The 26907-nt window shown below is 49.6% G+C and overlaps 2 protein-coding genes across 2 annotated transcripts; both read right to left on the bottom strand.

The window, feature by feature from the left end:
- Positions 1 to 9: 9 nt before the first annotated feature.
- Positions 10 to 7503, bottom strand: C18H19orf71 (chromosome 18 C19orf71 homolog). The gene is given in 7 exon segments (XM_033136919.1): positions 10 to 152; positions 155 to 223; positions 3221 to 3304; positions 3307 to 3345; positions 4932 to 5009; positions 5012 to 5160; positions 7406 to 7503. Coding segments are annotated over 7 exon segments (660 nt in total).
- Positions 7504 to 10632: 3129 nt separating this feature from the next.
- Positions 10633 to 26765, bottom strand: FZR1 (fizzy and cell division cycle 20 related 1). The gene is made up of 13 exons (XM_033136708.1): positions 26585 to 26765; positions 25311 to 25436; positions 24787 to 24850; positions 24223 to 24350; positions 23261 to 23343; positions 22043 to 22226; positions 20681 to 20746; positions 20214 to 20316; positions 17329 to 17513; positions 16290 to 16523; positions 14689 to 14793; positions 12551 to 12643; positions 10633 to 10696 (listed from the first exon to the last, which is right to left on the bottom strand). The coding sequence occupies exons 1-13, from the start codon at positions 26651 to 26653 to the stop codon at positions 10676 to 10678; spliced, it is 1461 nt and encodes a 486-aa protein (XP_032992599.1). The 5' UTR covers positions 26654 to 26765; the 3' UTR covers positions 10633 to 10675.
- Between the last annotated feature and the right edge of the window lie 142 nt (positions 26766 to 26907).

Here is a 26907-nt window from a genome sequence, read left to right as displayed (position 1 = left end):
GAAAGTGGATCAGGCCCCCACACCACGAAGAAGGATGCCAGGGTCACACCAAACGGTGGGAAGAAGTTTTTTTTTACTAGTGCTGGTGGTTGGTCGAAGGATGCTGTCGAACATCCTCCAGGTTCGATAGTCCTTGGTGGTGAACATCGGGTGTGGATGGTCAGGTGCGGCACATAGCCCGGTTTCCCCTTCAGCTCCTCGGGGCCGCGGTTGCGGTTGACCACTGGGAGAGGAGGAGGAGAAAAAAAGGGACCGGGGGTTGTAGATCTCATGCAAATAATAATAATAAATAATAATAATAATAATAATAATATAATAAATTTTTATTTATACCCCGTCCTTCCCAGCCAAGAACCTGGCTCAGGGCGGCTAACGCTAATTAAAATCACAGCAAAAAACATAAACACAATCAATTTAAAACAACAGATTAAAATACAAATTTAAAAACCCAATATTAAAACTGCAGTCTCATTTTCAAATAGCCCACCAATAAAAGAATGAAGCATAAATATCAACAGAAACCAACCCAAAGGCCAGGCGGAACAGCTCCGTCTCGCAGGCCCTGCGGAAAGATGCCAAATCCCGCAGGGCCCTGGTCTCTTGTGATAGACTGTTCCACCAAGTCGGGGCCAATACTGAGAAGGCCCTGGCCCTAGTTGAGGCCAACCGAGCGTCTTTGTTTCTTTGGACCTCCAAAAGATTATTATTTGAGGACCTTATGGTCCTCCGTGGGGCATACCAGGAGAGGCGGTCCCTTAGGTACGAGGGTCCTAAGCCGCATAGGGCTTTAAAGGTCAAAACCAGCACCTTAAACCTGACCCTGTACTCCACCGGGAGCCAGTGCAGCTGGTAAAGCACTGGATGAATGTGGTCCCGCGGCAAAGACCCCGTGAGGAGCCTGGCCGCGGCATTCTGCACCCGCTGGAGTTTCTGGGTCAGCTTTAGGGGCAGCCCCGCGTAGAGCGAGTTACAATAGTCAAGTCTGGAGGTGACCGTGCAGAAGTCTGGAGATATTGGTGTGCTGAAGGTCCAAGGTAGCCTGGAGGATGTCCCCGTCCCGAAACCTTGGAGATCCTCTGCAAAGAGGACCCCAGTGGCGGGACTACAGGAGGCAACTTCCGATGTGCCCGTTGAAATCACGTTCATGAGGACTAGCGTCTTGCTCTGGGGAGGGCGTTCCACGGGGCGGCGCCACCACCGAGAAGACCCTCCGCCCAGTTCCCTGCAACCTCGCTTCTCGCAGGGAGGGGACCGCCAGAAGGAACCTCGGAGCTGGACCTCCGTGTCCGGGCTGGTATTTACCATCACAAAAGAACGGCCAGGCTCCCCGGGTAAAGCAACCAGTGACCATTATCGGTTATCCTGGCAGACAGGATTTCTGTTGCAGACTGACTCCTTCTGTGATATATGTGTGATGTTTTTTGGGGTGGTTTTGGGCTACAGGGTGGGCAATTTCAAAAGTCTATATAGGGTTGCACACCAACGTTTGGGGTCATCTCCTCCCTCCTGTGTGGACCCTGTTGCAACAGTTTAATAAAGATCAGGCTTTGCTTTTCAGCATATTCTGGTTGGCCTGTTATTTTCTCCTACCGATAGTTCCCTGTAACCTCGCTTCTCGCAGGGAGGGGACCGGCAGGAGGCCCTCGGAGCTGGACCTCAGTGTCCGGGCTGGACGATGGGGGTGGAGACGCTCCTTCAGGGATACAGGGCCGTTTAGGGCTTTCAAGGTCAGCACCAACACTTTGAATTGTGCTCGGAAACGTCCTGGGAGCCAATGTAGGTCTTTCAGGACAGGATTATGTGGTCTCGGCGGCCGCTCCCAGTCCCCGGTCTGGCTGCTGCATTCTGGATTAATTGCAGTTTCCGGGTCACCTCCAAAGGGAGCCCCACGGAAGCGCATTGCAGTAGTCCAAGCGGGAGATAACCAGAGCATGCACCACTCTGGCGAGACAGTCTGTGGGCAGGGAGGGTCTCATCCTGTGTACCAGATGGAGCTGGGAGACAGCCGCCCTGGACACAGAACTGACCTGCGCCTCCATGGTCTCTATGAAAGAACCCACACCTTTCTCTGTAACTGTAACGGCAAGATAAAGCCTGCCTTCTGGACTATACTGTGAACCGAATGTAAGTAAACCTAGTCGTTACTCTCTAAAAGAAGACTGTTGTGTCATTATTGCTGGGATTGACCAGGATCAATCCAATCTGCACAAGCCAGACTGGATCACTTAACTCAAAAACAGTTCTAAACGAATCCATCAATTAGCTCCCTGCTATGTACAAGGAAGGGACGCGGGTGGCGCTGTGGGTTAAACCACAGAGCCTAGGGATTGCCGGTCTGAAGGTCGGCGGTTCGAATCCCCGCAATGACGGGTGAGCTCCTGTTGCTCGTCCCTGCTCCTGCCCACCTAGCAGTTCGAAAGCACGTCAAAGTGCAAGTAGATAAATAGGTACCGCTCCGGCAGGAAGGTAACGGCATTTCCATGCGCCGGTCTGGTTCGCCAGAAGCGGCTTAGTCATGCTGGCCACATGACCCGAAGCTGTACGCCGGCTCCCTCGGCCAGTAAAGAGAGATGAGCGCCGCAACCCCAGAGTCGGACACGACTGGACCTCACGGTCAGGGGTCCCTTTATCTTTACTAATAATTATAAATAGCTTTATTAATATGTAATTGAGTGTTATAAACCTGTCAGGGTCCCTTTACCTTTATGTGCAAGGAAATGTGCTCTGCTGCTAGCTCACTAGCGTGAGAAAGGACAATATTTAATCAAAACAAAATAGAAAATTCTTTCCAGTAGCACCTTAGAGACCAACTGAGTTTGTTCTTGGTATGAGCTTTCGTGTGCATGCACACTTCTTCATGCACACAAAGCTCATACCAAGAACAAACTCGGTTGGTCTCTAAGGTGCTACTGGAAAGAATTTTCTATTTTGTTTCGACTATGGCAGACCAACATGGCTACCCACCTGTAACTGAAATATTTAATCAATATATCCTCTCCTACTATTTAATCAATATATCCTCTCCTCAACATTCCCACAAACACCAAACTCTGCATCCTTGCTGTACTGCGTCCATTAAAAAACCATCACAAATGCCCTCCGTCGAGTCCGGCATCTTTGCAGGAGCCGACCAGGTTGCTTTCGAACCCGCCTCCTTGCTACGGAGAACTTCCCAGCTCCTCTCCCCTTTTCGCCACGCGGCTGCAACCTTCCTCCTTACCGAATTCCTTTCCGAGAATGGGCCTGTCCCTCCACATAAACGCCCCCCAGCGCGTCTTCGGGCTCAAGTACTGGGCAGGAACGATGGGTCGAAGCAACAGCTGTCTTGCAGGTGCTGAGCATAGGCTAAAAGAAGAAAAAGAAGGGGGAAGGGGAGACGCGGATTTGAGCCAACCTCGTGATGCTGCAGCAGAAAAAGGCTGCCACTTCTTTTTCTTTGGCAGAGCTTGGGAACCTTCAGATCCGGCCCAGCAAGAGTCCTTGTTTGGCCCGCCGGCCGTTTCCCTGAAACCACGGCCACCCGCCCCACACATGGCGTCCGGTTCGGGGCAGATCGGGATGCACAAAGCAGGTTCGCCAATCCTTGAAGGAAGGAGGCGCCAAGCATCAGCTGTTGGGCTAGGGCAGGCATAGGCAAACTCGGTCCTCCAAATGTTTTTGGACTACAACTCCCATGATCTCCGGCTAGCAGGACCAGTGGGCCAGGGATGATGGGGGTTGTAGTCTCAAAACATCTGGAGGGCCGAGGTTGAGGAAGCCTGCTCCAGATGTCTGGCATTGCAATTCCCATCATCCCTAGCTAACAGGACCAGATGAAAAACAAATAAAACAAAACCTACATACAGCAAAAGTGTTTTGTGTTGTGTAGGCTCCTGTGGTTAAACCTGCTCCCTAAAATATCACTGATTCGCTCCTTTCTATATATAGGGCCAACATTTTCTGCATGGACTGGTTGCATGAGGTCCATAAATTACCATATAGCATATATTCAACACAAAAAAACAGCAACAATAGTTGTTGAACAAGGACAGCTGTCACATATAAAGGGCCTCACCAAGCCTAAATCCGGCCCTGATTTTGGGCATGGTTTGTGGCACAATTCATCCTATCTGGACAGGAATAGCCTAACTACCGTTGTCTACGCTCTGGTAACCTCAAGATTGGATTACTACGTCTGTCTGTCCGGTGCTGAATTTACCTATAAGCTAAACAAGCTATAGCTAAGCCTTAGGGCCCCACTCTCTTGGGGGCCCCAAAAAAATTCAAAGGAAAAAGACCCTGGATGTACATTTCCAAAATATAAGATAAAAAACACATGAAATTAAACCTACATACAGCTACACTGTTTTGTGTTGTGTAGGCTCCTCTGATGTAAGTCATGGGCCCCGCCTGCTAGCCTGCTCCCCAAAATATCACCGGTTTGCTCCTTTCTATATATAGGGTGCCGACATTCTGCATGGACTGGTTGCATGGCAACACGCGCAAATGGCTTGAGATGCCTATTAGGTCCTGAAATTTTGGTACCCTGGTGTTGGGAAAGACGAGGGCGCAAGGAGAAGGGGACGACAGAGGACGAGATGGTGGGACAGTGTTCTCGAAGCGACCTAACATGAGTCTGACCAAACTGCGGGACGCGGCGGAAGACAGGAGGCCTGGCGTGCTCTGGTCCGTGGGGTCACCAAGAGTCGGACACGACTAAACGACTCAACAACCGCAATATATTCAACACAAAACAGCGGCAATTTGTTGTGGACATAGGACAGCCGGACATATAAAGGGCCCCCATTACCTTCAGTAGCTTAGGGCCTCGTCAACCTAAATCTGGCCCTGGTACAAGCAACCACGCAGCTCCCACCCCCCACCCCAAAATGCAGAGGAGAGGAGTATTTTGCAGCAGGATTTGGGGGGCGATTCAGAACCCAGGACCTTACCAGCTGGTAGATTCTTCTCCCTGTGGTCGTGCCACTTCTGCCAGCGGTAGTAAGCCTCGCGTCCGATGGGGTCGGTGAGGTGTACCAGGCGTTGCGGTTGTGGCTGTTGGTCAGCCCCGTATACCAGGTCTGGGGGATGGCGTCCCAACCCATTGGGGTGTACTTCCAGCGGACGGCCTGCCGGAGGATGGGGGGGTTCCGCTGGGCCCTCAAGGTCAGGTACTCATCGCTGCGTCCGGGGGCGAGCGGGGGGGGGGAAAGAGACATTAAGCGGGCACCCCCAAAAGACCCCCGGTTCCACACCCACCCGTGAAGCTTAGGGGGCTGGCTGCTTTGTATACGGTGGAACTCCCTGCCACAAGAGGCATGGAGGGCCACACACCTGGATGTTTTGTTACCTTCCCTGACTTGTAATGGGGGGGGTGGCAACCAGTTCATTTGGCACGGCCCCCTGCGAGCCACTTCTTTTTCGGAGGTCAGGTTTAATACAGCGGTCCCTCGTTCTCAAACACCTCGGTACTCAAACAACTTGGAACCCAAACCCGAAATATGTGTTCCGGTTTGCAAACTTTTTTCGGAAGCCCAACATGCTCCGTTTCGAGTGTTACGTCGAGGTCTGTCTGTTTTCGCTATTTATTTTGCATTTCTGTTTTTGCGGCTCTTTTTTGTTTGGTTTTTGCCCCTGGAGACGGTTCGGAAACTTCGCCGGTGCAGAATTCGGCGGCCAGGTTGCTCCCCCGGAGGCTGTGGAAAATGGCTGGACCAGTCTATTGCCTCGGCAATGATCTGGATGAGAGCCAACAGACTGAAGCTCAATCCAGATTAGACCTGAGGCTCTGTTTAGTGGGGGGTTCCATAGACCAGGTGGCTGGGAGGTTGCCTGCTCTGGATGGGGTCTCACTTCCCCTGAAGGAGCAGGTTCGTAGCTTGGGGGGTCCTCCTGTATCCTTTGCTGTCACTCGGGACTCAGGTGCTTCAGTGGCCAGGAGTTGCCTTCCGTCATCTTTGGCTGGTGGCCAGCTACGCCCCTATCTGGACAGGATGCCTAACTACTGTCGTCTATGCTCTGGCAACTCAGTTAGATTACTGCAATGCGTTCTACGTAGGGCTGCCCCTGGAGACGGTTCGGAAAACTTCAGCCGGTGCGAATCAGCGGCCAGGTTGCTCACCGGGCGTGCAAGACGGTTTGAGCATATTACACCTATCTGGTCCGACTGCACTGGCTACCGATGAGGTTTCCGGGCCCAATTCAAAGTGCTGTTTTGACCCATAAAGCCTTAGGACCGCAAGACCTCAAGGAACCCACTCACACCCTGAGATCACCATCTGAGGCCCTCCTTTTTGCCTCCTCCTCGAGAGGTCCGGAGGGCGGCAACACGAGAACGGGCCTTCTCTGCGTGCTCCCCTTTGTGGGAACGCTCTCCCCAGGGAAGCTCGCCTGGCGCCTTCATTACACACCTTCAGGCGCCAGGCAAAAACGTTCCTTTCAAACCAGGCCTTTGGCCGATCCAATTTTGCCCTTTTTAAATGTTTTTTTTGGGGGGTGGGGGGTATCGGGTGGTTATTTTATTATTATTATTATGTATTTTATATCTTGGTTTTATTCTGTGAACCGCCCCGATACCTCCAGGTATAGGGCGGTATATAAATTAATTTTAAAAATTAAAAAAAATAGATGACAGACGGCCACATTCAACCTGCTGTTGGCTTTCCTTCATGAACGATTCGGCCGTTCCTTCTCTGAAGGAGGCCTAGAATACAGTGGTTTTAATAAGAGCCAGTGTCTCCTAGTGGTTAGAGCGTCAGGCTGTGACCCGGGAGAGCCGGGTTCGAATTCCACCCCCAAGCCGTGAAGCTCATTGGGTGACCTCAGCCCAGGCAACATCTCTTAACCTAAGCTACCTCACAGGGTTGTCGTGAGGAGAATCAAACCTCTTTGGAAGATAAAAAGGTGCTATATACCGTAATTGATAAATAAAAATAATGTGGAGTTGCTCTATTTCAAAAAGTGAAAATTCAGAACTTTGGGTTGTTTTGAGGATAAAATGGAGGGGGAGGAAGTTTTCTGAGCTATATTTTAAACAGGAAATCCCCCCCCCAAAAAAAATTCCTAACACTTCCGACATATTTTCCTGGACGTTTTAAAATGTTCAGAAACCCTACCAGAATAGGTCTGGGAAATTTCGTTGCAGCAGCCCTCGTAACGCCGAAAGAAACGCGCTCTCCGCGCGCTCAGAGGCACTCGTGTCTCAAACGCCCGGCAGCTTTTCAAAGGGAGTCCCTGAACCCAGGAATCAAATCTGCCGATCCTTTATAAGAGTTCGGACGAAATCCTGCAAAGCGGGGCCCGTTTTATAAAGCAGCGCTCCCGAGATTTATTAAAACTTCTTGTCCAAAAAAAACCCAACACCCCTTTTATTTTTCACCTTAATTGGGAAATACAGAACAGCAGGACACAGGAGAGAGGGACTTACCTGTACAGTGGGGTGGGGTAATCGGTTTCTAAGGAGACCTGCGGGATGTAGGGTCGGTTGAGCACCAGATCCCGGTAGTTCAGACACCGGAGATCCATTTTGGGGCTGCGGGGATGACTCCAGCCCAGGCTGGTTTTCAAGAGGAGGGGACCAAGCTCAGCTTCTCCTAGCCCTTGAAGGGTGAAAGGGGTTGCCCATCATTGTTTGCTATACAAACCTTTCGTGGCAACCATCCCCTTAGCAACAAATGCAGGCAGGCAGGCTGGACAAAGGGGGAATGTGGAAAAAGGTATAAGAGCCCTTAGGATGCCTGAAACAGGATGCCGGGAAGATCCCCCAGGGTTGTCGAGTCGTTTTGCCGTGTCCGACTCTTCGTGGGTTAAGGGTCTGGTGACTTCTGTTTCAGGGTATCTGAAGAAGTGTGCATGCACACGAAAGCTCATACCAAGAACAAACTTAGTTGGTCTCCAAGGTGCTACTGGAAGGAGTTCTTTTTTATTTGTTTAGAAAAACTAAATAAAGGTAAAGGGTAAAGGGACCCCTGACCATTAGGTCCAGTCGCGGGCGACTCTGGGGTTGCGGCGCTCATCTCGCTTTACTGGCCAAGGGAGCCGGCGTCCAGCTTCCGGGTCATGTGGCCAGCAGGACTAAGCCGCTTCTGGCGAACCAGAGCAGCGCACGGAAACGCCGTTTGCCTTCCCGCCGGAGCGGTACCTATTTATCTACTTGCGCTTTGACGTGCTTTCAACTGCTAGGTGGGCAGGAGCAGGGACCGAGCAACGGGGCTCAGCCCATCATGGGGATTCGAACCACTGACCTTCTGATCAGCAACCCCTAGGCTCTGTGGTTTAACCCACAGTGCCACCCGTGTCCAGAAAAAAACTAAATAAAAACATGGTATTTTGGGTTTGGCTTGTTAACCACCTACAAGTCACCCCTTTGCTCGGCCCACGGAAATTACAGGATCTTAAGTTAGCCGGGCTATTAATGGGTCAAGAAGGCAGGTTTCCGTAGAGGGGAGCGAGGGGGTAGGTGGGGCCCATTTAGGAGAAGGAAAACTCCGATGATAAACTTTCACCCCCATTGTTCTACCCAGTCACAGAGGTCCAGCTCCGAGGTCCTTCTGGCGGTTCCCTCCCTGCGAGAGATGAGGTTACAGGGAACCAGGTGGAGGGCCTTCTCGGTGGTGGCACCTGCCCTTCAGATGTCAAGGAAATAAACAACTACCTGACTTTTAGAAGACATCTGAAGGCAGCCCTCTTTAGGGAAGTTTTTAATGTTTGGAATGCTTTGTCCGGTGTTTTTAATATTCGGTTGTGGGAGCCGCCCATATTGGCTAGGTGAGGCAGGGTAATAAATAATATATTAAATCATTATTATCATTAGGTTGTCTCTCGGAATGGAACAACACCTCCTTAGTCCTATGAAGAGAGGCCACAGGTAGTGTGGTGATTCCATGGGGCTGGGGTGCGAATATGCAGACATGTCCAGCCACCCCGGCTTACGGGGGGGGGACCACCGGATCCATGAATTTGAAGGAAGCAGCAAGCTTTCCGAAAAACCACCACACTCTCAGGGGGGGCGAAGGCCGCGTTGAAATCCACGTCCTTTTAATTGCCAAATACTGTAACACTGAATCCACCGGCATTCCCACACTGATTTTTTATTACAAAGAGTAGCCCGCGTGTTTAAAAAAAATCTCCTTGCTGACCGGGAGAGAGTCAAAGCACCATCCCATCCCAATAGTCTTCCAATTTCGGCTCAAATTGCGTCCGGAATGGCGCCGCCGCGGTGCGCAAAATGCGAACTTGCAAGGTCTCCTCCCCCCCCCCGCTTCGTTTTTTCGGGCGTTTTAAATCACCTCTTGCCAATTCGAATCGACAGACATGCACAGACACAAAAACACACAAACACGGTATTTGTTTGAAGGCGGCTTTTCACGAAAGGCTGACCCGGCCGACAGCGACCACCGCGGTAGGAAGCTCAAATCGCTTTCTAACCGCGGGGGACACAGACTTCGACCTGGCGCGCTCCCCTGACGGAGGCAGGCGAGAGAGATGGAGGGAGAGAAAAGGACGAGAGGGAAGAGGAGGTTTTTCATTGGGATGCTGGCTCAGAAGGCTGCCGGGGCGGCCCCTGCTCGCTCTCGGCACTCCCGCCGGGATCTCGGGGTTTCAAAACCCGTGCGGGAACCAGAAGCTTGCAGAGCCAGAGGCACGGCCCCATGTGGCTGAACTCCCGGCGCCCGTAACAACTGGGAGTCGGGGATCCAACAGGTTTCCCTCATCCCCGACCTGAGAAGAGGTCTTCCCCGCTCTCAGCCTAAAACGACGGCACCTTCCCAACCTCTTGCACGCAGCTGGGAATGGGAGATTTGCTGAGCCTCCCCCTTTTTAAGTTTCCGGGTTTTCCGGATCCCATCGTTCCTGACCTCATGCGACGGCTGGAGGGGCCGTTCCACCCAGTCTAGATTTAAGAGGCTTTCCCTGCTGCTCTCGGGCAGAATGCCTCTTCCAGATAAGAGGCATTCTCCCGTATCTTGCATGCAAGTGAGGAACGCTGCGGTTTTTTTGAGCGTGGATGTGTGTCCCCTGCATGTTGTATCTACCACCGGCCCCGCTGGGCTAAACCCCGACAGCGGTTCGGGTAGGCAGGCACCCGTGTTTCTGGGCAAGAGTGTCCCAGACACACTCGGGGGGGGAATAAATTTAAGAGCACCGGTTAATTGTGCACAACGGGGCACTAGTCTCTCCCCACACGCACAGCACACAAGTGTTGGTTTCCCCGCAGAGCAAGAGAAGGGGGGAAAGTGGAGGGGGGGGGGGAATGAGCGGGCATTCCTGGTGTCTGGCTGGATCCTCTGGCAAGTGCAACCCACCCCCCCCACCCCGGATTGATAAGCACCTCATTCCTGTCTTTTTGGAAAACAGGCCCATCGCGCACGACACAAAAAATTATTTATGTTATAGTTGCTCTCCCTGGCTCCAAGGAGGGTATAGGGGTCCCCTTCCACTCAAATAACATCCTCTAGCATGTCACACTCAGATATTAATAAGGATCTTTTGAGGGTTGTCCTGTCCCACCACCTCCAAACATCTTCTTTTTTTTTTTTTTTTTAACACATTGCCGCCACCGCTCCATCCCTGTTCCCCACCCCGAGATTACGGCCCGAGGTCCCATGCAGGTCAGTTTAGTGGTTCTCCACCCCAAAGCACAGTCCCTTGTTCCGTGGTCCCTGTTTTTTTTTTCTACCGTATCCGGGTGAAGAGGTTAAGGACCGACACAAGACTCCTGAAAGAAAAGGAGAAGGGATGGTTAGAGGGCTCCTTGTGTTCCCTCTACAGCTCGTTGCCAGAGGGCTTGGGACGAGCGGATGCTTGTCAAGGGACAGAGGGCAGTTGGGAGAAAATATATAATAATAATAATAGAAGAAGAAGAAGAAGAAGAATGAAGAAGAAGAAGAAGAATGAAGAAGAAGAAGAAGAATGAAGAAGAAAAAAGAAGAAGAAGAAGAAGAGAAAAGAAGAAGAAGAAGAAGAAGAAGAAAAGAAGAAAAAAGAAAAAGAAGAAAAAAGAGAAGAGAAAAGAAGAGAAGAGAAGAGAAGAAAGAGAAGGAGAAGGAGAAGAAGAAGAAAAGAAGAAAGAATTTCTGTTTATAGAAGAAGAAGAGAAGAAGAAGAAGAAAAGAAGAAGAAGAAGAAGAAGAAGAAGAGATTTACTGTTTATACAGAAGAAGAAGAAGAAGAAGAAGAAGAAGAAAAGAAAAGAAGAAGAAAAAAGAAGAAGAGAAGAATTTACTGTTTATACAGAAGAAGAAGAAGAAGAAGAAGAAGAAGAAGAAGAAGAAGAAGAAGAAGAAGAAGAATTTACTGTTTATACAGAAGAAGAAGAAGAAGAAGAAGAAGAAGAAGAAGAAGAAGAAGAAGAAGAAGAAGAAGAATTTACTGTTTATACAGAAGAAGAAGAAGAAGAAGAAGAAGAAGAAGAAGAAGAAGAAGAAGAAGAAAAGAAGAAGAAGAAGAAGAAGAATTTACTGTTTATACCCTGCCCATCTGGCTGGGTTTCCCCAGCCAATCTGGGCAGCTCCCAACAGAATATTAAAATGCAATAGTCTATTAAACACTAAAAGCTTCCCTAAACAGGTCTGCCTTCAGATGTCTTCTAAAAGTCTGGTAGTTGTTTATCTCCTTGACATCTGGTGGGAGGGCGCCACCACCGAGAAGGCCCTCTGCCTGGTTCCCTGTAGCTCTGCTTCTCGCAGGGAGGGAACCGCCAGAAGACCCTCAGCGCTGGATCTCAGTGTCCGGGCAGGACGATGGGGGTGGAGATGCTCCTTCAGGTATACTAGCGCAGTGTGGGGACTCTCTTCAGAGAAGGAAAACTCTGGTTCTAAACTTCCACCCCCATCGTTCTGCCCAGACACTGAAGTCCAGCTCCGAGGGCCTTCTGGCGGTTTCCTCCCTGCGAGAGGTGAGGTTGCAGGGAACCAGGCACAGGGCCTTATCGGTGGTGGCGCCCGCCCTGTGGAACGCCCTCCCTTCAGATGTCAAGATAAGCAACTACGTGACTTTTAGAAAGCCCCTGAAGGCAGCCCTGTTTCGGGAAGTTTTTAATGTTTGATGCTTTATCGTGTTTTTAATATTCCGTTGGGAGCCGCCCGGGGTGGCTGGGTATAAAAAATAAATTATGAAATCATTATTATTACTTGGTCGTCTCTCGGAATGGAAAAGGCTCAGGAACAAACCCTATACAAATCTGGAGCCGAGTCCCTAAGGCGGTTGGGTGGCACCTTGTCCGCCTCCTTCCGGCAACTCCTGCAGCCAAGCTAGTGCCAAACGTCTTGTTCTGCTTTCCTTTGGTCCTGAGGCCGAGGGGGGGGGGGTTGTCGTCTGGGCAGCCCAGGACCTCCAAACACACAGCCCAGGCTTGCGCCCCGCGGGGGGAGGTCACTTTGGTGCGGCTCACACCTCAGTTCGACTTCTCCCCCTGGCACCCCAGAGGTGCGTTCCCTTGTCTCTCGGGACAAGACGGGTGCCAGCGTTTCAGAATCACGGAGGAATTGGAATCTGTACAGGGGGACCCCGGCTGCACAGTCCGGCTCCGGCCACCCGAAACCCACCCCCTCCTCGCCCGTTTCTCCGTTACCTTGGTGGAGCGGGTTTTGCTGAAGACGTTCCAAAACCTCAGCGTCTCGTCCCCGGCGCCCGTCACGATGGCCTCTCCGTCGGGTGACATCGCCTGCAGAAGGGAAGGAGGGGGGGGGGTGGACGGCGGTGGCTCAGTGGCAGGGCACGTCATGTCAATGAGGCTCTCCTCATTCAAGCCCATGAGGACTAGCACCTTACTTTAGATTTAGGGGAACGGCCGCAAGTGTTACGGAAATTATGGGGGGGGGTCACCTAAGCAAAGTCTCTTCCTGAGTAAACTCATTTTGGGTATGGAGTGATGCCCTTAAGGGGACCCATCTCTCTGCCATGATCCAGTATGCGAGAGACCACGTGCACAGGGAAATGCCTCAGCAGGTAATCCCTGGGTGCTTCAGGAAGCCACTGGGCTAATATCCCTCAGCTGGAATCCCATTGTTCTCTCCCAGATAAGTGCTCAAGGTATCCTTGCCAATACTTAACACCCATTCACATTGGCCCAGGGCTATCTCCCTGATATTGCTCTGTTTCCCCCATATGCTAATCTTGTTTTTCCTATATGTCAATCATGTATAACCCTTCCCTGTTCCTGACGTAGTGATGATGTTTCCAAACTGTATTCTGGGATATGATAGGAGTTTTTAAAAGTTCTTGTAACGCTGCTCTGGGTGTGCAGTTTTGACTGTAACCTATTGTGCAATAAACCCTGTCTTGTCCTTGCTCCAGTGGCTGGACTTCTTTTATTTAACTCCGCAGAAACCAGTGGGCTTATCCCTAAGGGCCAGGTGGCTGGGCAGTTCCACACCTGGGATTTTTTCCCCGTTACACAAGCATGCAGGTCCAATCACCAGGTGGGGGTGGGTCTGTCCCCCCCCCCCGCCCCATCTGAAACCCTGGAGAGCCATTCAACCGAATATTAAAAACAAACACAGTGTCAAGCATTAAAAACTTCCCTAAACAGGGCCGCCTTCAGTTGTCTTCTAAAAGTCAGGTAGTTGTTTATTTCCTTGACATCTGATGGGAGGGCGCCACCACCAAGAAGGCCCTCTGCCTGGTTCCCTGTAACCTCACTTCTCGCAGCGAGGGAACCGCCAGAAGGCCCTCGGAGCTGGACCTCAGTGTTGGAGCTGGAAGATGGGGGTGGAGACGCTCCTTCAGGTCTACAGGACCGAGGCCTGCCCTGTGGAACGCCCTCCCATCAGATGTCAAGGAAATAAACAACTACCTGGCATTTAGGAGAAATCTGAAGGCAGCCCTGTTTAGGGAAGCTTTTAATGTTTGGTGTTTTATTGTGTTTTTAATATTCTGTTGGGAGCCGCCCAAAGTGGCTGGGGAAACCCAGCCAGGTGGGCAGGGTAGAAATAATAATAATAATAATAATAATTTATTATCATTATTGCTAGATAGGTGGTGGAGGAGGAGGAGTTTGGATTTGATATCCCGCTTTCTCACTACCCGAAGGAGTCTCAAAGCGGCTCACATTCTCCTTTCCCTTCTTCCCCCACAACAAACCCTCTGTGAGGTGAGTGGGGCTGAGAGACTTCAGAGAAGTGTGACTAGCCCAAGGTCACCCAGCAGCTGCATGTGGAGGAGAGGAGACGCGAACCCGGTTCACCAGATAACGAGTCTACCGCTCTTAACCACTACACCACACTGGTCTCTCACAGGTGGCATTGAGCAGCTTCCCAGGTCCCCATTTAAATCAGCTCTGGCGTCCAAGCCCATGAGGACTAGGAACCTTACTTTAAGAATCAGAGGAAGAGCCGTGGTTCAGTAGCAGAGCGCCCGCTTGGCCCCAACCATTTCCGGGAGGGGTTGGGGACTGCTTGAAACTCCCCCAATAGCGGCTGCCAGTCAGCGCAGAGTGAGATGGAACGACGCTCTGAAATCTGATCAGTCCGCTTCCTGAATCCCTGACCGGGAATGCTTCTGGGAAGGAGGGAGGTTGCTGCAAAGGATGGACGCCCCCCCCCAAAAAAAGCTACCCACTCTGGCTCAGATTTTGAAGCTGCTTTCGCGTTCAAAAAAACCCAGAACGAAGCAAACAAAAAGGAACAACGAGTGCATAGGCAACAGGGCAAAAAGGAAGGTTACAGAGAGGGGTTGGGTTTTTTTGGAGGGGGGGGGACATTTACTCACCAGGTAGAGGACTCTATAAGAATGCCCGGTTAGCTTTGCAACTTGAGTCAAGGACGGGTATTTCCAGACGAGGATCTGGTTCTGAGAGTATCCGTGAGTGCTCACCTAGAGAGAAAGAGAGAGATGAGTATGTGAACTTAAAAATGGAAAGCGTCGACAGTAGAAGAATGGCAGATGAAGTTAATGGACTTTATGGAATTGGCTGAGCTGACCGCGAAGCTCCGAGACCAGAGGGAGGAGATGGTGCAAGAAGATTGGGAGAAATTCAGAGAATATTTAAAGAATTGTGAAAAATTAGATATCTGAAGCAGAATCAGTGAATATAACATGGCTTTAGTTTTAAGATGTTAGAGTAAAATAGTATATTAGAAGTAATGTTGATGGAAGATGTATATTTAATTGTGGTAATAAGTTAGGTAATATGAAGTAAGTTAGTTATTTGAAATGGTAATAAGAATAATGTTGATTGAAATTAGTTATAAAGTTACTAAAGTAAATTTAAACTGAACGCAGTAGAGAGAACGGGGGAAGTCCCCCATTTAAGATTTGAAATTAGAATTAAACAATAAGCTTTTAATGTTCCTGTGTGTTAGGTATGTATAAGTTTTCTTTCTTTGTTTTTTATTTTTAGTTCGATATTGTATTTGTAGTGTTTTAATTGTATTTGTGTGATGTATTTTGTGTTTTTGTTGTTTAATGTGGAAAATTAATAAAATTCTTTTTTAAAAAAATTAAAAATTGAAAGCGTAATGGTGGTGGATCAACTCCTCGAAAGATTCCATCAATGGTGTCTCCTAAAATTTTTACACATCACTTGGGAAGACAGGCAAACTAATGCCAGTGTCCTGGAAGAAGCAAAGATCACCAGCGTCAAAGCGATGATTCTTCAACATCAACTTCGTTGGACCGGTCATGTCGTGCGGATGCCTGACTATCGTCTCCCAAAGCAACTCCTCTATTCCAAACTTAAAAATGGGAAGCGTAATGCTGGTGGTCAACAAAAAGAGGTTCAAAGACTCTCTCAAGGCAAGTCTAGAAAAATGTAGTGTAAACACCGACAACTGGGAAACACTGGCCTGCGAGCGCTCCAGTTGGAGAACAGCCTTTGCCAAAGGTGTCGTGGGCTTTGAAGACACTCGAACTCAGGACGCAAGGGAGAAACGTGCCAAGAGGAAGCCACACTTGGCAAACCTTCACCGGGATCAACTCCCGCCCAGAAACCTATGTCCCCACTGTGGAAGGACGTGCGGATCCAGAATTGGCCTCCGCGGTCACTTACAGACTCACTGCTAAAACCCTGTTTTGGAAGACAATCTTACTCGGCTACGAGGGATCGCCAAAGAAGAAAAGAAGACAGAGGGGGGCGGGGGCAAACATCATGATGTTGGAAAGCAAAGGGGAATGAGCTGTATCAGCCCCAGGCCACGGCAAGGAAGCAGAGGCAGTTTTACCCCTGCACCTGATGGGGACAGGGCAACCCTAAAGCAGTCTGCCAAATAAACCCACATAAGTTACTGGGGAGGGGGGAAATGTGCTAGCCCTCCAGGTGACGGGCAAGCGAAGGATAGTGGGAAGCACACAGGGGACGAGGGCTCCCTTACCAGCTCGTTGGCGTGCTTGGACCAGGCGAGGTTGCAGACTTGCGACCCGGTGTCGATGCACTGCAGAGGCTGCCCGGTGAGCGTGTTCCAGAAACGTATGCAGCGGTCCGCCGTCCCTCCGCCGGAAGCCAGCAGCCCGTGCTGGTGGGGGGACCAGGCGATCGCCTTGACGGCCGCAAGGTGCTCTGTGTACTGCTGGACCGGGCTGAGGCTGGAGTGGTTCCACACGAGGAGCTGCGAGGGAGGGAGAGGGAGCAGGGTGATGAACAGGGCGATGGTGGAAGGTAACAAACGGATGTGCGATAACACAGTAGAGTCTTAAGCCTGCGACCGACAAGATCGTACTCAGGGTTGTCCGCATCCGTCTGTCTCATGAGAAAATGTAGTGTGCCTCCGGGCTGGTGTGGGGGACTCCCTGGTCCTGAATGGGGTGATTGTGCCCCTGAAGGACCAGGTGCGCAGCCTGGGAGTCATTTTGGACTCACTGCTGTCCATGGAGGCGCAGGTCAGTTCTGTGTCCAGGGCGGCTCCATCTGGGACGCAGGATGAGACCCTCCCTGCCCGCAGACTGGCTCACCAGAGTGGCGCACGCTCTGGTTATCTCCCGCTTGGACAACCGCCATGCGCTCTCCGTGGGGCTACCTTTGAAGGTGACTTGGAAACTGCAACTAATCCAGAATGTGGCAGCCAGACTGGGGACTGGGAGCGGCCGCCGAGACCATATAACACCAGTCCTAAAAGACCTACATCGGCTCCCAGGACGTTTCTGGGCACAGTTCAAAGTGTTGGTGCTGATCTTGAAATCCCTAAACGGGCCAGTATCCCTAAAGAAGTTGTCTTCACCCCATCGTCCAGCCCGGACATGGAGGTCCAGCTCCAAGGGCCTTCTGGCGGTTCCTTCCCTGCAAGAAGCGAGGTTGCAGGGAACCAGGCAGAGGTCCAGCTCCAAGGGTCTTCTGTGTTTAAGTTGCTACTCTGCTAAATGTACATTGGGATCTGCACTGGATCGATACTGAGCAGAATTCCATGGCAACTGTACCTTGTTGTCGTTCCCGCCGGACGCGAGGAGCTGGTGGTCGGTGGACCACTTGAGCCCGCAGACCTCCTGCCTGTGGCCTTGGAGGCGACGCTCGGACTGAATGGGGGGCGTCCGGATGTCTCTCTGCAGGATCATCCGGTCCCGGCTGCCGGAAGAGAGCTGGTCCGCGTTCCAAGCCAGGGCACCTGGAGCATTAATGGAGGGAGGGATGCAAACAAACACAGGGAAACTTTTTGTTAGAAGCGAAGCCCACCGCTTGCTATTCCCTTGCTGCTATTGGCTGAGCTGCTGTGAGGTCACAGGCATGCCCACAAGAACCCCAACCCAGCAGAGTCAAGCAGTGACTACATGATTGAGCACTGTTCCAGAGTATTTTTCAATTTCATGTATATTATATCTATTCGGGGGGAAAAGATTGGTGTCAGGAGTAGCCCAGCTACTCACGAGAGAGGAGGCCCTTTCTTCTTTCTTTGTTCTGATTTGATGGTGAGTACATGAATTTTTTATTGTATAATTGAATTTTCATCTGTAGTGAAGTTGATGGTTTGTATTGTTGTTACCAAAGAAAAGTCCAGACCTTGAAGAAACCGTCGGTGAAACGGGAAGTTTGAAGCTAGCCACCCGTCGGGAGAACACACCCACATGTTGGAGGGATTCTGAATAACCTTCCCCAACATTGTGAGGATGGACCTACGCGTCTGATAGACATTTGCTATACCATCTTCATCATTATACTGAACATTATATGGCACTTTGTATTTTTGCACTTTGTAAATTGCACTTTGTACTAGCACTTTGATGATTTAAAGCACATATAGGTTTGCCTCTGATGAAATATTTATAAATGCCCTTTGCATTATGATATTGTCAGTTTAGTTTCATATTTATTCAATTCTTCCAGTGATATACACGGTTTTGTATTTTTTCTGAGGTACAGACACCGTGACTGTCTGTTGTTGTTTCTACTGCTCAGGAGCAGGGCAAGGAGAGCTGATCTTCAAGGGGAGACAACTCAGGAAGCTATAGGGAACCCGAGCCCCTTTTGCATACGGACTCCTCCTCCAGCTTATCACAGGAATCGTCTCCAAGCAAGGGAGAGGAGCAAGGGCTCCGTGACACTGCTGAAAGACCCAGCACCACCAGCCAGACAAGATCGGACAGAAGCACACAGCTTCCGACACAGGCACCGCGCAGGGGGGGGCTAGGGGACCCAGGAGACATCGTTTCAGGGTACCGAAAATCTGGTGTTGGGCGGGTAGCCGAAGGAATGTACTTCCGGATTCTGATAGTGATTGAACGGTCATGTTTTTGACAATCCCCGCTTGAAAATAGCTATGCTTGATAAATAGCTTCAGTTTTTCAAAAGAGGCTTTGGGGCCATTCCATGAAAAATGAGCCTGATAAGAATGCTAGATGAACGCTGGACTTTGGTGAGGAAGATTCCAAATGTGCAGTCTAACCATTTTTTTTAAAGCTAAAGACAAAAGAAGTTTAGTTTATGGACCTTCTTGTCAAAAGTCCACCCATGTAGTCTTCACAGAAGTGTTCAAGTTTAAAGTTTTCTGATGATTGTCCCACCCGTGACAGCATTTTTTCCTTAATTTTGTATCGTTAAATTTCTTAAACTTAATTTCTGATTGCATAGTTGTAACCAATAAACATTGATTTAAACAGATATGCTGAGTTTATAATTGATTCACCTCCCAACTCAGAGTTTTTCCATAAATCAAACTTATCTCAAGCTCCATGTCCTTTTTTTGTCCCACCCGTGACAATACTTTAACATTTAATAAAATTGTCAAAAATATCCATTAAAATAATAGAAAAATTAGTAAAATGCTCAGCATCTTATTAATAACACAGTTTAAATTTTGGTTGTTAATTTTTATGTATATTTACATTGTTACACATGTGTGATTACCAAAAAACATGGTCCAAGTGTCCCACCCGTGACAATGGAATGGCCCTTTGTTGTTACTCGTGAGCAGCACCGGGGAAGATCCTGACAACTGGTTAATGAAGAAATTACGTATCTTTTCTACTAATTCGCTGGTGAAGAATTCAACGCAACAGTAGTCGTTATCCGGAAACACCGTTCAGAGTTGGACATCAGAATTGGACATTTGCCGATTATACAAAAGCTTCACAGCTTGTTCTCCGCTGGCTAAAGACTGGCATCGTGACTCATTTAAGGACTTCCAGAGGCTTCAGTTTGTTAGTTTTGAATCGGTCCATAAAGCTTTTCATATTCTATTTGCTCCTGGTCATTGTGTTGGTTTTGATATTGCTGAGAGCTAAGCCAGCGGCAGCAGAACCACCACCACCAGTGAAACGGATATCGCTCTTAGACCCCCCCTGATACACAGGCCTTGTTGGTGTTGTTAAGGCTGCCTTTTGGGGGGGGGGGGAGAGAGGGAGAGTGCATGACAGGGCCTTCTCGGTGGTAGTTCCGTGTGTCTTCTCCCTGGTGAAATGTGGCTGTCTCCCCACTGAAGGAGCGTGTCCAGCCCGGACGCTAAGATCCGGCACCGAGGGCCTTCTGGCGGTTTCCTCCCTGAGAGGAGCGAAGCTACAGGGAACCCGGCAGAGGGCCTTCTCTGTGGTGGCTCCCGCCAAGCTGTCGGATGCCAAGGAGATGAGTAGATACATAACCTTCAGAAGAACACCAGAAGGCAGCCCTATATAAGGAAGCTTTCCAATGTTTAATTGTGTTTTCTATAGACGTTGGAAGCTGCCCAAATTGGCTGGGGCGACCCAGCCGGACGCACAGGATACAAATAACAAATTACTATTATTTCTGCAGGACTTCGCACGGGGTTTTTGGGAAATCAGCGTTCCGTTTCTGCATTTTGCTTGCCCACGGCCATTTGCCTCGCTTTGCTTACCCACTCTGGCCGTGTGCCCTTCCAGCATGGAGAGCTTCTTGCCGGCCGCGGCGTCCCAGATCTGCACAAAGCCCTTGTGGGTCCCGACCGCCACCAAGTTGCCCTGATCGGGGAGAAAAGATCCAAAGGATAATAATAATAATAATAATAATTTATTATTTATACACCACCCACCTGGCTGGGTTTCCCCAGCCACTCTGGGCAGCTTCCATCAGAATATTATAATGCAATAGTCTATTAAACATTAAAAGCTTCTTTAGCACGCAGCAAGAGCAAGTGCGAAGCAAGGGGGGCGAGTGGCCTGGGGAGAGAGGGGGTGGCAAAGGGGAACCTCCGAGAGCCAGGTGGAAAGGCTTGGAGGGCCACATTTGGCCCCAGGGCCTGAGGGTTCCCCCACCCTCGCCATCACAGCCCTGCCCATGATTCACAAATGCTGCGCTTCGGCGGAAACCCAGCGGCGTACTGACCCGCTCTGACCACCCGACGGAGGTGACGGAATCGCCTTCCACGGACAGGTCGCACAGCCGGGTCACCTTGGGAGGGAGAAAAGAGGGGAGGGGAGACAGCAGGGAAGAAAGAATGAGGAACGGAGAGGGCACCGGGAGGGGAAGGTGGAGGGGCCGTTGACTTCGTGGGCCTCCCCACAAGAAACCCCGTCCCCAGCAAGGAAGGATAAGACCATCATAATAACAAGAGTAAGAATAATGAGAGTTTCATTATATGCAAGGGCCTGCCTGCTGGATCAGGACAATGGCCCAACTGCTAGAAATGCCTTTTTCTTTATTTTGGAAAAATTAAAAAGGGGAAGAACACTTTTGCGCCTAAGCAGGTTTGATTAAAATATGTCTACGGCAGAACCTCAGTTTTCAAGCATTTCGGAAGCTGAACGTTTCGGTTTCCGAAAACCCGGGAAGTAATTGCTTCCGTTTTCAAACGTGCCTCGGAAGTCGAACGGCTCTCAATTTTCTCAATGGAACCTTCTGACCGCCAGTTGTGCCTCAGCTGTCGGACGTTTTGACCGAGGTTCCACTGTGTGTGTGCGTGTGTATGACATGCACGGTTCATCTGCTATCCAGAAGAACCCTCAAGTTTTAGGCAGGAGTCGCTATTTGGGGTCCCGCTCCCTACAAAGCCTCCCGGAGCAGGGACTCAGGCAGAGAAGCGACAGGCAGACTCGGCCGAGGGCTGGAACGTTTTGCCGGGCCTCCCGTTAAAAGGCCGATTCGAAAGAGGCAAGAGGATGGCAGAGGTGAAGCAGGTGTTCGTTCATATGTTATCCAACACCATGTCTCTGGAAAGTGCAAGTTTTTCTTCCAATAGCTGTTTTGTTGTTGTTTCATAACAAGCTATAGCTTAGGGCCCCATTCTCTTGGGGGACCCCCCCCAAAAAAAAATTAAAGGGGGGAAAAACCTGGACGTACGTTTCCAAAATATAAGATAAAAAAATAAAATAAAATCTACATACAGCAAACGTGTTTTGTGTTGCGTAGGCTCCTATGATGTAAGTCATGGGCCCCACCTGCTCCCTAAAATATCCCTGGTTTGCTCCTTTCTATATATAGGGTGCCTACATTCTGCATGGACTGGTTTCGTGGCCACATGCGCAAATGGCTTGAGATACCTCTTAGGTCCATCAATTACCATATAGCATATATTCAACACAAAAAAACAGCGACCACTTGTTGTTGACAAAGGACAGCCGGGCATATAAAGGGCCCCATTACCTTCAGGAGCTCAGGGCCTCATCAAACCTACATCCGTCCCTATTCATAACGTAAGAAAATAAGAAGGAAGGACACACACACACACACACACACACTCGACTTTACCTGGCTGGTACAGGCACTCCACAGGTAGACACAGGTCCCGAGTCCGACGCTGAGAACGTTAAGGGACGACCAGTCGACCAGATTTAGGTAGAAGTCGTCTTGCAGTTCCGGGGCATCCAATACTTTGAAGGGGATCTTGGAGATTTTCCTCGTGGGCTTCCGAGGGGACCGTAGCAGCTTTTGGCTGTTTCGGCCGCGTGGGAAATTGGGGGAAGAGGAAGAAGGAGGAGGTGTGAAGAGGAAGGAAGCATTATTATTCCCTCCAAACAGGGTGGATTTAAATCAAATCGATCTAAATCAAGATCATATATTAAACTCCAGTAGCTAATGAAAACAATTGCTTACATAAATGGACTTTCGCACGATATTCTAATTTTTTGAGTTTCTCCCAACGAAAGCTCATAGAATCCTAGAGTTGGAAGAGACCCCAAGGGCCATCCAGTCCAGCCCCCTGCCAAGCAGGAAACACCATCAAAGCATTCCTGACAGATGGCTGTCAAGCCTCCGCTTAAAGACCTCCAAAGAAGGAGACTCCACCACACTCCTTGGCAGCAAATCCCACTGTCCAACAGCTCTCACTGTCAGGAAGTTCTTCCTAATGTTTAGGTAGAATCTTCTTTCTTGTAGTTTGAATCCATTGCCCCGTGTCCGCTTCTCTGGAGCAGCAGGAAACAACCTTTCTCCCTCCTCTATATGACATCCTTTTATATATTTGAACATGGCTATCCTATCAACCCTTAACCTTCTCTTCTCCAGGCTAAACATACCCAGCTCCCTAAGCCGTTCCTCATAAGGCATCGTTTCCAGGCCTTGGACCATTTTGGTTGCCCTCTTCTGGACACGTTCCAGCTTGTCCGTTCCAGCGGAATATAGTGGTACTATTATTTCCCTTGATCTAGATGCTATACTCCTCTTGATGCAGCCCAGAATTGCATTGGCTTTTTTAGCTGTTTATACCGCTCAGCCATAGCATGGTGTCTTTCCAAAGTCCTGGCCAAACAGGGACTTAGAAGGCCCAGGATAGCTCCTGGGAAACCTCAATTAGAAAGGGAACCCACTTAAGGACTCTATACGGGATCTAGTGTACCCCATAAGGGAAAGGCAGCAGTTTTTTTCCTTATAACACCCTCAACCCACCCACCCCCCAACCCGCAGGAAATCCCTTCACCCTGCATTGTTGTGTTTCCTCCAACACTTCGCTAAAAAGGGGAGCCCCACCTTTTGTTGCTGACGGGAGAGAGAGAATAGGGGGAGACCTCGTTGCCATCGTCCGGGCTGGAGCGTTTCGTGGTGAGGGAGTACTGGACGGGCGAGAAGGCAGCACACACATTAAACCCAACAAAAAGCTCAAACAGTTCTAAAAAAATTAAAAAAAAATCATGTATCAAAAAGACAGGACTAAGACATCCCACCCACGGAAGGGAAACACAGATTAAATTCCAAAAACCTGGCGAAAAAGGAACTTTTTTTTTTTGCACGGCGCCTATGAAGATATGATGGCGACCCCAGGGATGCCACTACTGAGAAGGCCCTGTCAATACCCTACGCGCCTCCATCAAACAGCCCACAAAGGGCCTTGAGTGGGCCCAGAAAGCGCCTTGAACCGAGCCCAGAAACTAATAATACTTTTATCATAGAACTGTAGAGTTGAAAGGGAGCAGAGGTTAATCTGGTTTGAACCCCTGCTGCAACCATGAGGCAATGAGGCACGGTGATTTTTTTTGCTGAAGAAGTTTGAACAACTCTGCAAAAGCACTGGAGAAGCAGGGAAACACAGCAGGAAGTGTTGCTGGACACCACTCCAAGTGCTATACTGGTTTGGAGGCTTTCCCAGTTAAAACCAAAAGCCCCAACAGGTACGTAAGCCCCTTAGCAGATTTCTTGAAATATAAGGCAGCATGAAAGTTCGAAAAAATAATAACAAATGAATGGAGTGTGTTGCTAACCGGTGCCTCCTCCAGATGTTATGGGGCATCAACTCCCATCATACAGCAGGGACACAGGCTCCCCACTCCTGCATAAAGCATTGGTCCCCGAACGGGCCTGTTTTCCTCTACCCTCCTCGTCCCTCTTTCCTTTTGGGTCGTGTACACTGGACCGCCTGTGAGCATTTTCGACTGAAGGGTAGGGTTACAGAGCACCCCCTTCAGAATCAGCAGATGAAATGGAAAAACAAATACCGTGAAAAGGCTCTTCTTTTCCGGCGTGGAGGGCTGCAGCCTCCTGTCTTCCGTCTGGGGGTCCTGAACCTTCTCGATCCCAGCTCCCAAGAGCTCGTTCTTTAGCAAGGCCGAGTACGCAAGGCCATCTGCGGGGTTAAGAGAAGAGGGGGGCCTGGAAGTCAAGCCTCGTTTAAAATAAAATAAAATAACACAAACAGGTCATATAGGGTGCCAGAGAGTCAAAAGGGGAAGGTGGGAAATAGTTACAACCGAGTACCGAGTCAGATGAGGAGAGGCGGGCTAAAGGGAGAGTCTTTTGCAGGGCGGGGGGTGAGGGGTGAACCAACAAGGTGTCTTGTGACTCTTTATAGAGACTAAGAAATCTATTATGGCATAAGCTCCCGCGATGATATGGACTGCAGCGCGTGAAAGCTAAACCAAAACAACACGGAAGTTATTTCGCTTTCCGGGACCCTCCTCTTTTCGCTGGATGGAAATAAACCTTGCAACCTATCCAAACAGACAACCAAGAGGCATAATAATAATAATAATAATTTTTAAGAGGCAGGCGTTCAGGTCTACCTTTGCCATTGTCTGAAGTCGCGTCCTTCGCTTTTCTGTTTTGACTCGGGGACTTTTCGTTTTCCTGCAAAGCAAATGAGTGGCTGTTTAACGGTGCAAATCGTTTTTCTTTCTTGTAGTTTGAATCTATTGCTCCGCGTCCGCTTCTCTGGAGCAGCAGAAAACAAACCTTTCTCCCTCCTCTATATGACATCCTTTGATATATTTGAACATGGCTATCCTATCACCCCTTAACCTTCTCTTCTCCAGGCTAAACAGACCCAGCTCCCTAAGCCGTTCCTCCTAAGGCATCGTTTCCAGGCCTTGGACCATTTTGGTTGCCCTCCTCTGGACACGTTCCAGCTTGTCCGTATCCTTCTTGAACTGTGGTGCCCAGAACTGGACACAGTATTCCAGGTGAGGTCTGACCAGAGCAGAATATAGTGGTACTATTACTTCCCTTGATCTAGATGCTATACTCCTATTGATTTTACCACTGTAAAACAAAACAAAAACAGACAAGGGGGCTTCGTTGTGATGCTCACGTTTATCCTGTGGAAACTGATGCTCCAATTTGCCCCGGCTCGGGATGGGATGAACCTGTCGCCGTGCTTGCTGGGAGACGACACGGGGGAATTCGAAGGCGTCAGGGTCCTCCTCATGTCGGCGACCTGCAATTTGTGGGTGGCGGGGCGAGGAATCAGGGGCAACAGAGAAACAGGCCCTCGTCATCAGAAGAGAGACCGCCGTCGTTTCAACTTGGAAGGGAGTTTCTTAAAACTTTTACATTTACTGCTTTTCTAACCCAAACCCCCCAACTGCCTTCTGAGAATCGCAAACTGGAAGGCGCATTTCTTCTCTTTTTTCCTCCACTCTGTCCTCGCTACAGCCCAGGGTGGATAAAAAAAAAAAGATTTTTTTCACAAAAAAATAAAATATTTTATTTCACAAAAAATAAAAGAATCGGGTTTTTTTTGTTTTGTTTTAAATCAATTTTTTTAAAAAATCAGATTTTTTTGGGAGGAAAAATCTTTCTAAAGATTTTCTATTTAAGTTACATTACAGTCCAAAGGCTATTCATCAGGAAATAAGATTTTGTTTTGAATACCGTTTGGGATTTAAGCAGGGTGGATAAAGTTCATTGATTTAAAAAAACAACAACATTGCTAACAGGACCAGTGGTCAGGGATGATGGGAGTTGTAGTCTCAAAGCATCAGGAGCGCCGAGTTTGCCTATGCCTGTTCTAGGGCCACACCGTAAGATTAGATAAGCATGCCATATTGATAAGATAAGCATACCATATTGTGGTTCTTCCCATTATGCCAATTTAGGAACTGAATTTATCTCCAGACCATACATTGGAATTTTAATTTCTCAGGATATGTTCTGTTTGCATGATGCGTTGGTCTATGGAATTACACACCGCGAGATAGTATATGCTGAATTGTGTTTGAAATAGAAGTTACATAGTGTTGCCGATCAGAAGGTCGGCGGTTCGAATCCCCGCAATGATGGGGTGAGCTCCCATTGCTCGGTCCCTGCTCCTGCCCACCTAGCAGTTTGAAAGCACGTCAAAGTGCAAGTAGATAAATAGGTACCGCTCTGGCGGGAAGGTAAACGGCGTTTCCGTGCGCAGCTCTGGTTCGCCAGAAGCGGCTTTGTCCTGCTGGCCACATGACCCGGAAGCTGGACGCCAGCTCCCTCGGCCAGTAAAGCGAGATGAGCGCCGCAACCCCAGAGTCGGAGACGACTGGACCTAATGGCCAGGGGTCCCTTTACCCTTTAACCTATGGTTTAGTAGTGTTTTGAAAGACTTACGCAAGGCATCATGTTTTCGTTCTGTATGTTGATTTGGCGGAGAAGGCGTCTTTCGTAGTCTTGATCCATGGTGGAAGTGGTCAAGGGGCGCAGGGGGGGGGGCAGGAGAGAGGGGAAACCAAGTGCCTTATAACAGCCTCACGCCCTGATGTTCATGGAGAGCAAGGGGGTCCAGGGTGTGCTGGGGGGGGGGGAGGAAAAAGGAAGGAGCACATTAAGAAAGCAGTTTGGGACTTGGGAGGGACCCCCGAGGGTCATCCAGTCCAACCCCCTTGCAATGCAGGAATACGCAGCTTTCCCATGTGGGGACTGAACCTCCAACC

The sequence above is a fragment of the Lacerta agilis genome, chromosome 18, assembly GCF_009819535.1.
Source record: "Lacerta agilis isolate rLacAgi1 chromosome 18, rLacAgi1.pri, whole genome shotgun sequence".
Classification (NCBI taxonomy): Eukaryota; Metazoa; Chordata; class Lepidosauria; order Squamata; family Lacertidae; genus Lacerta; species Lacerta agilis.
The sequence above is the reverse complement of the archived record's forward strand: the minus strand, read 5'-3'. Positions and strand labels throughout refer to the sequence as shown.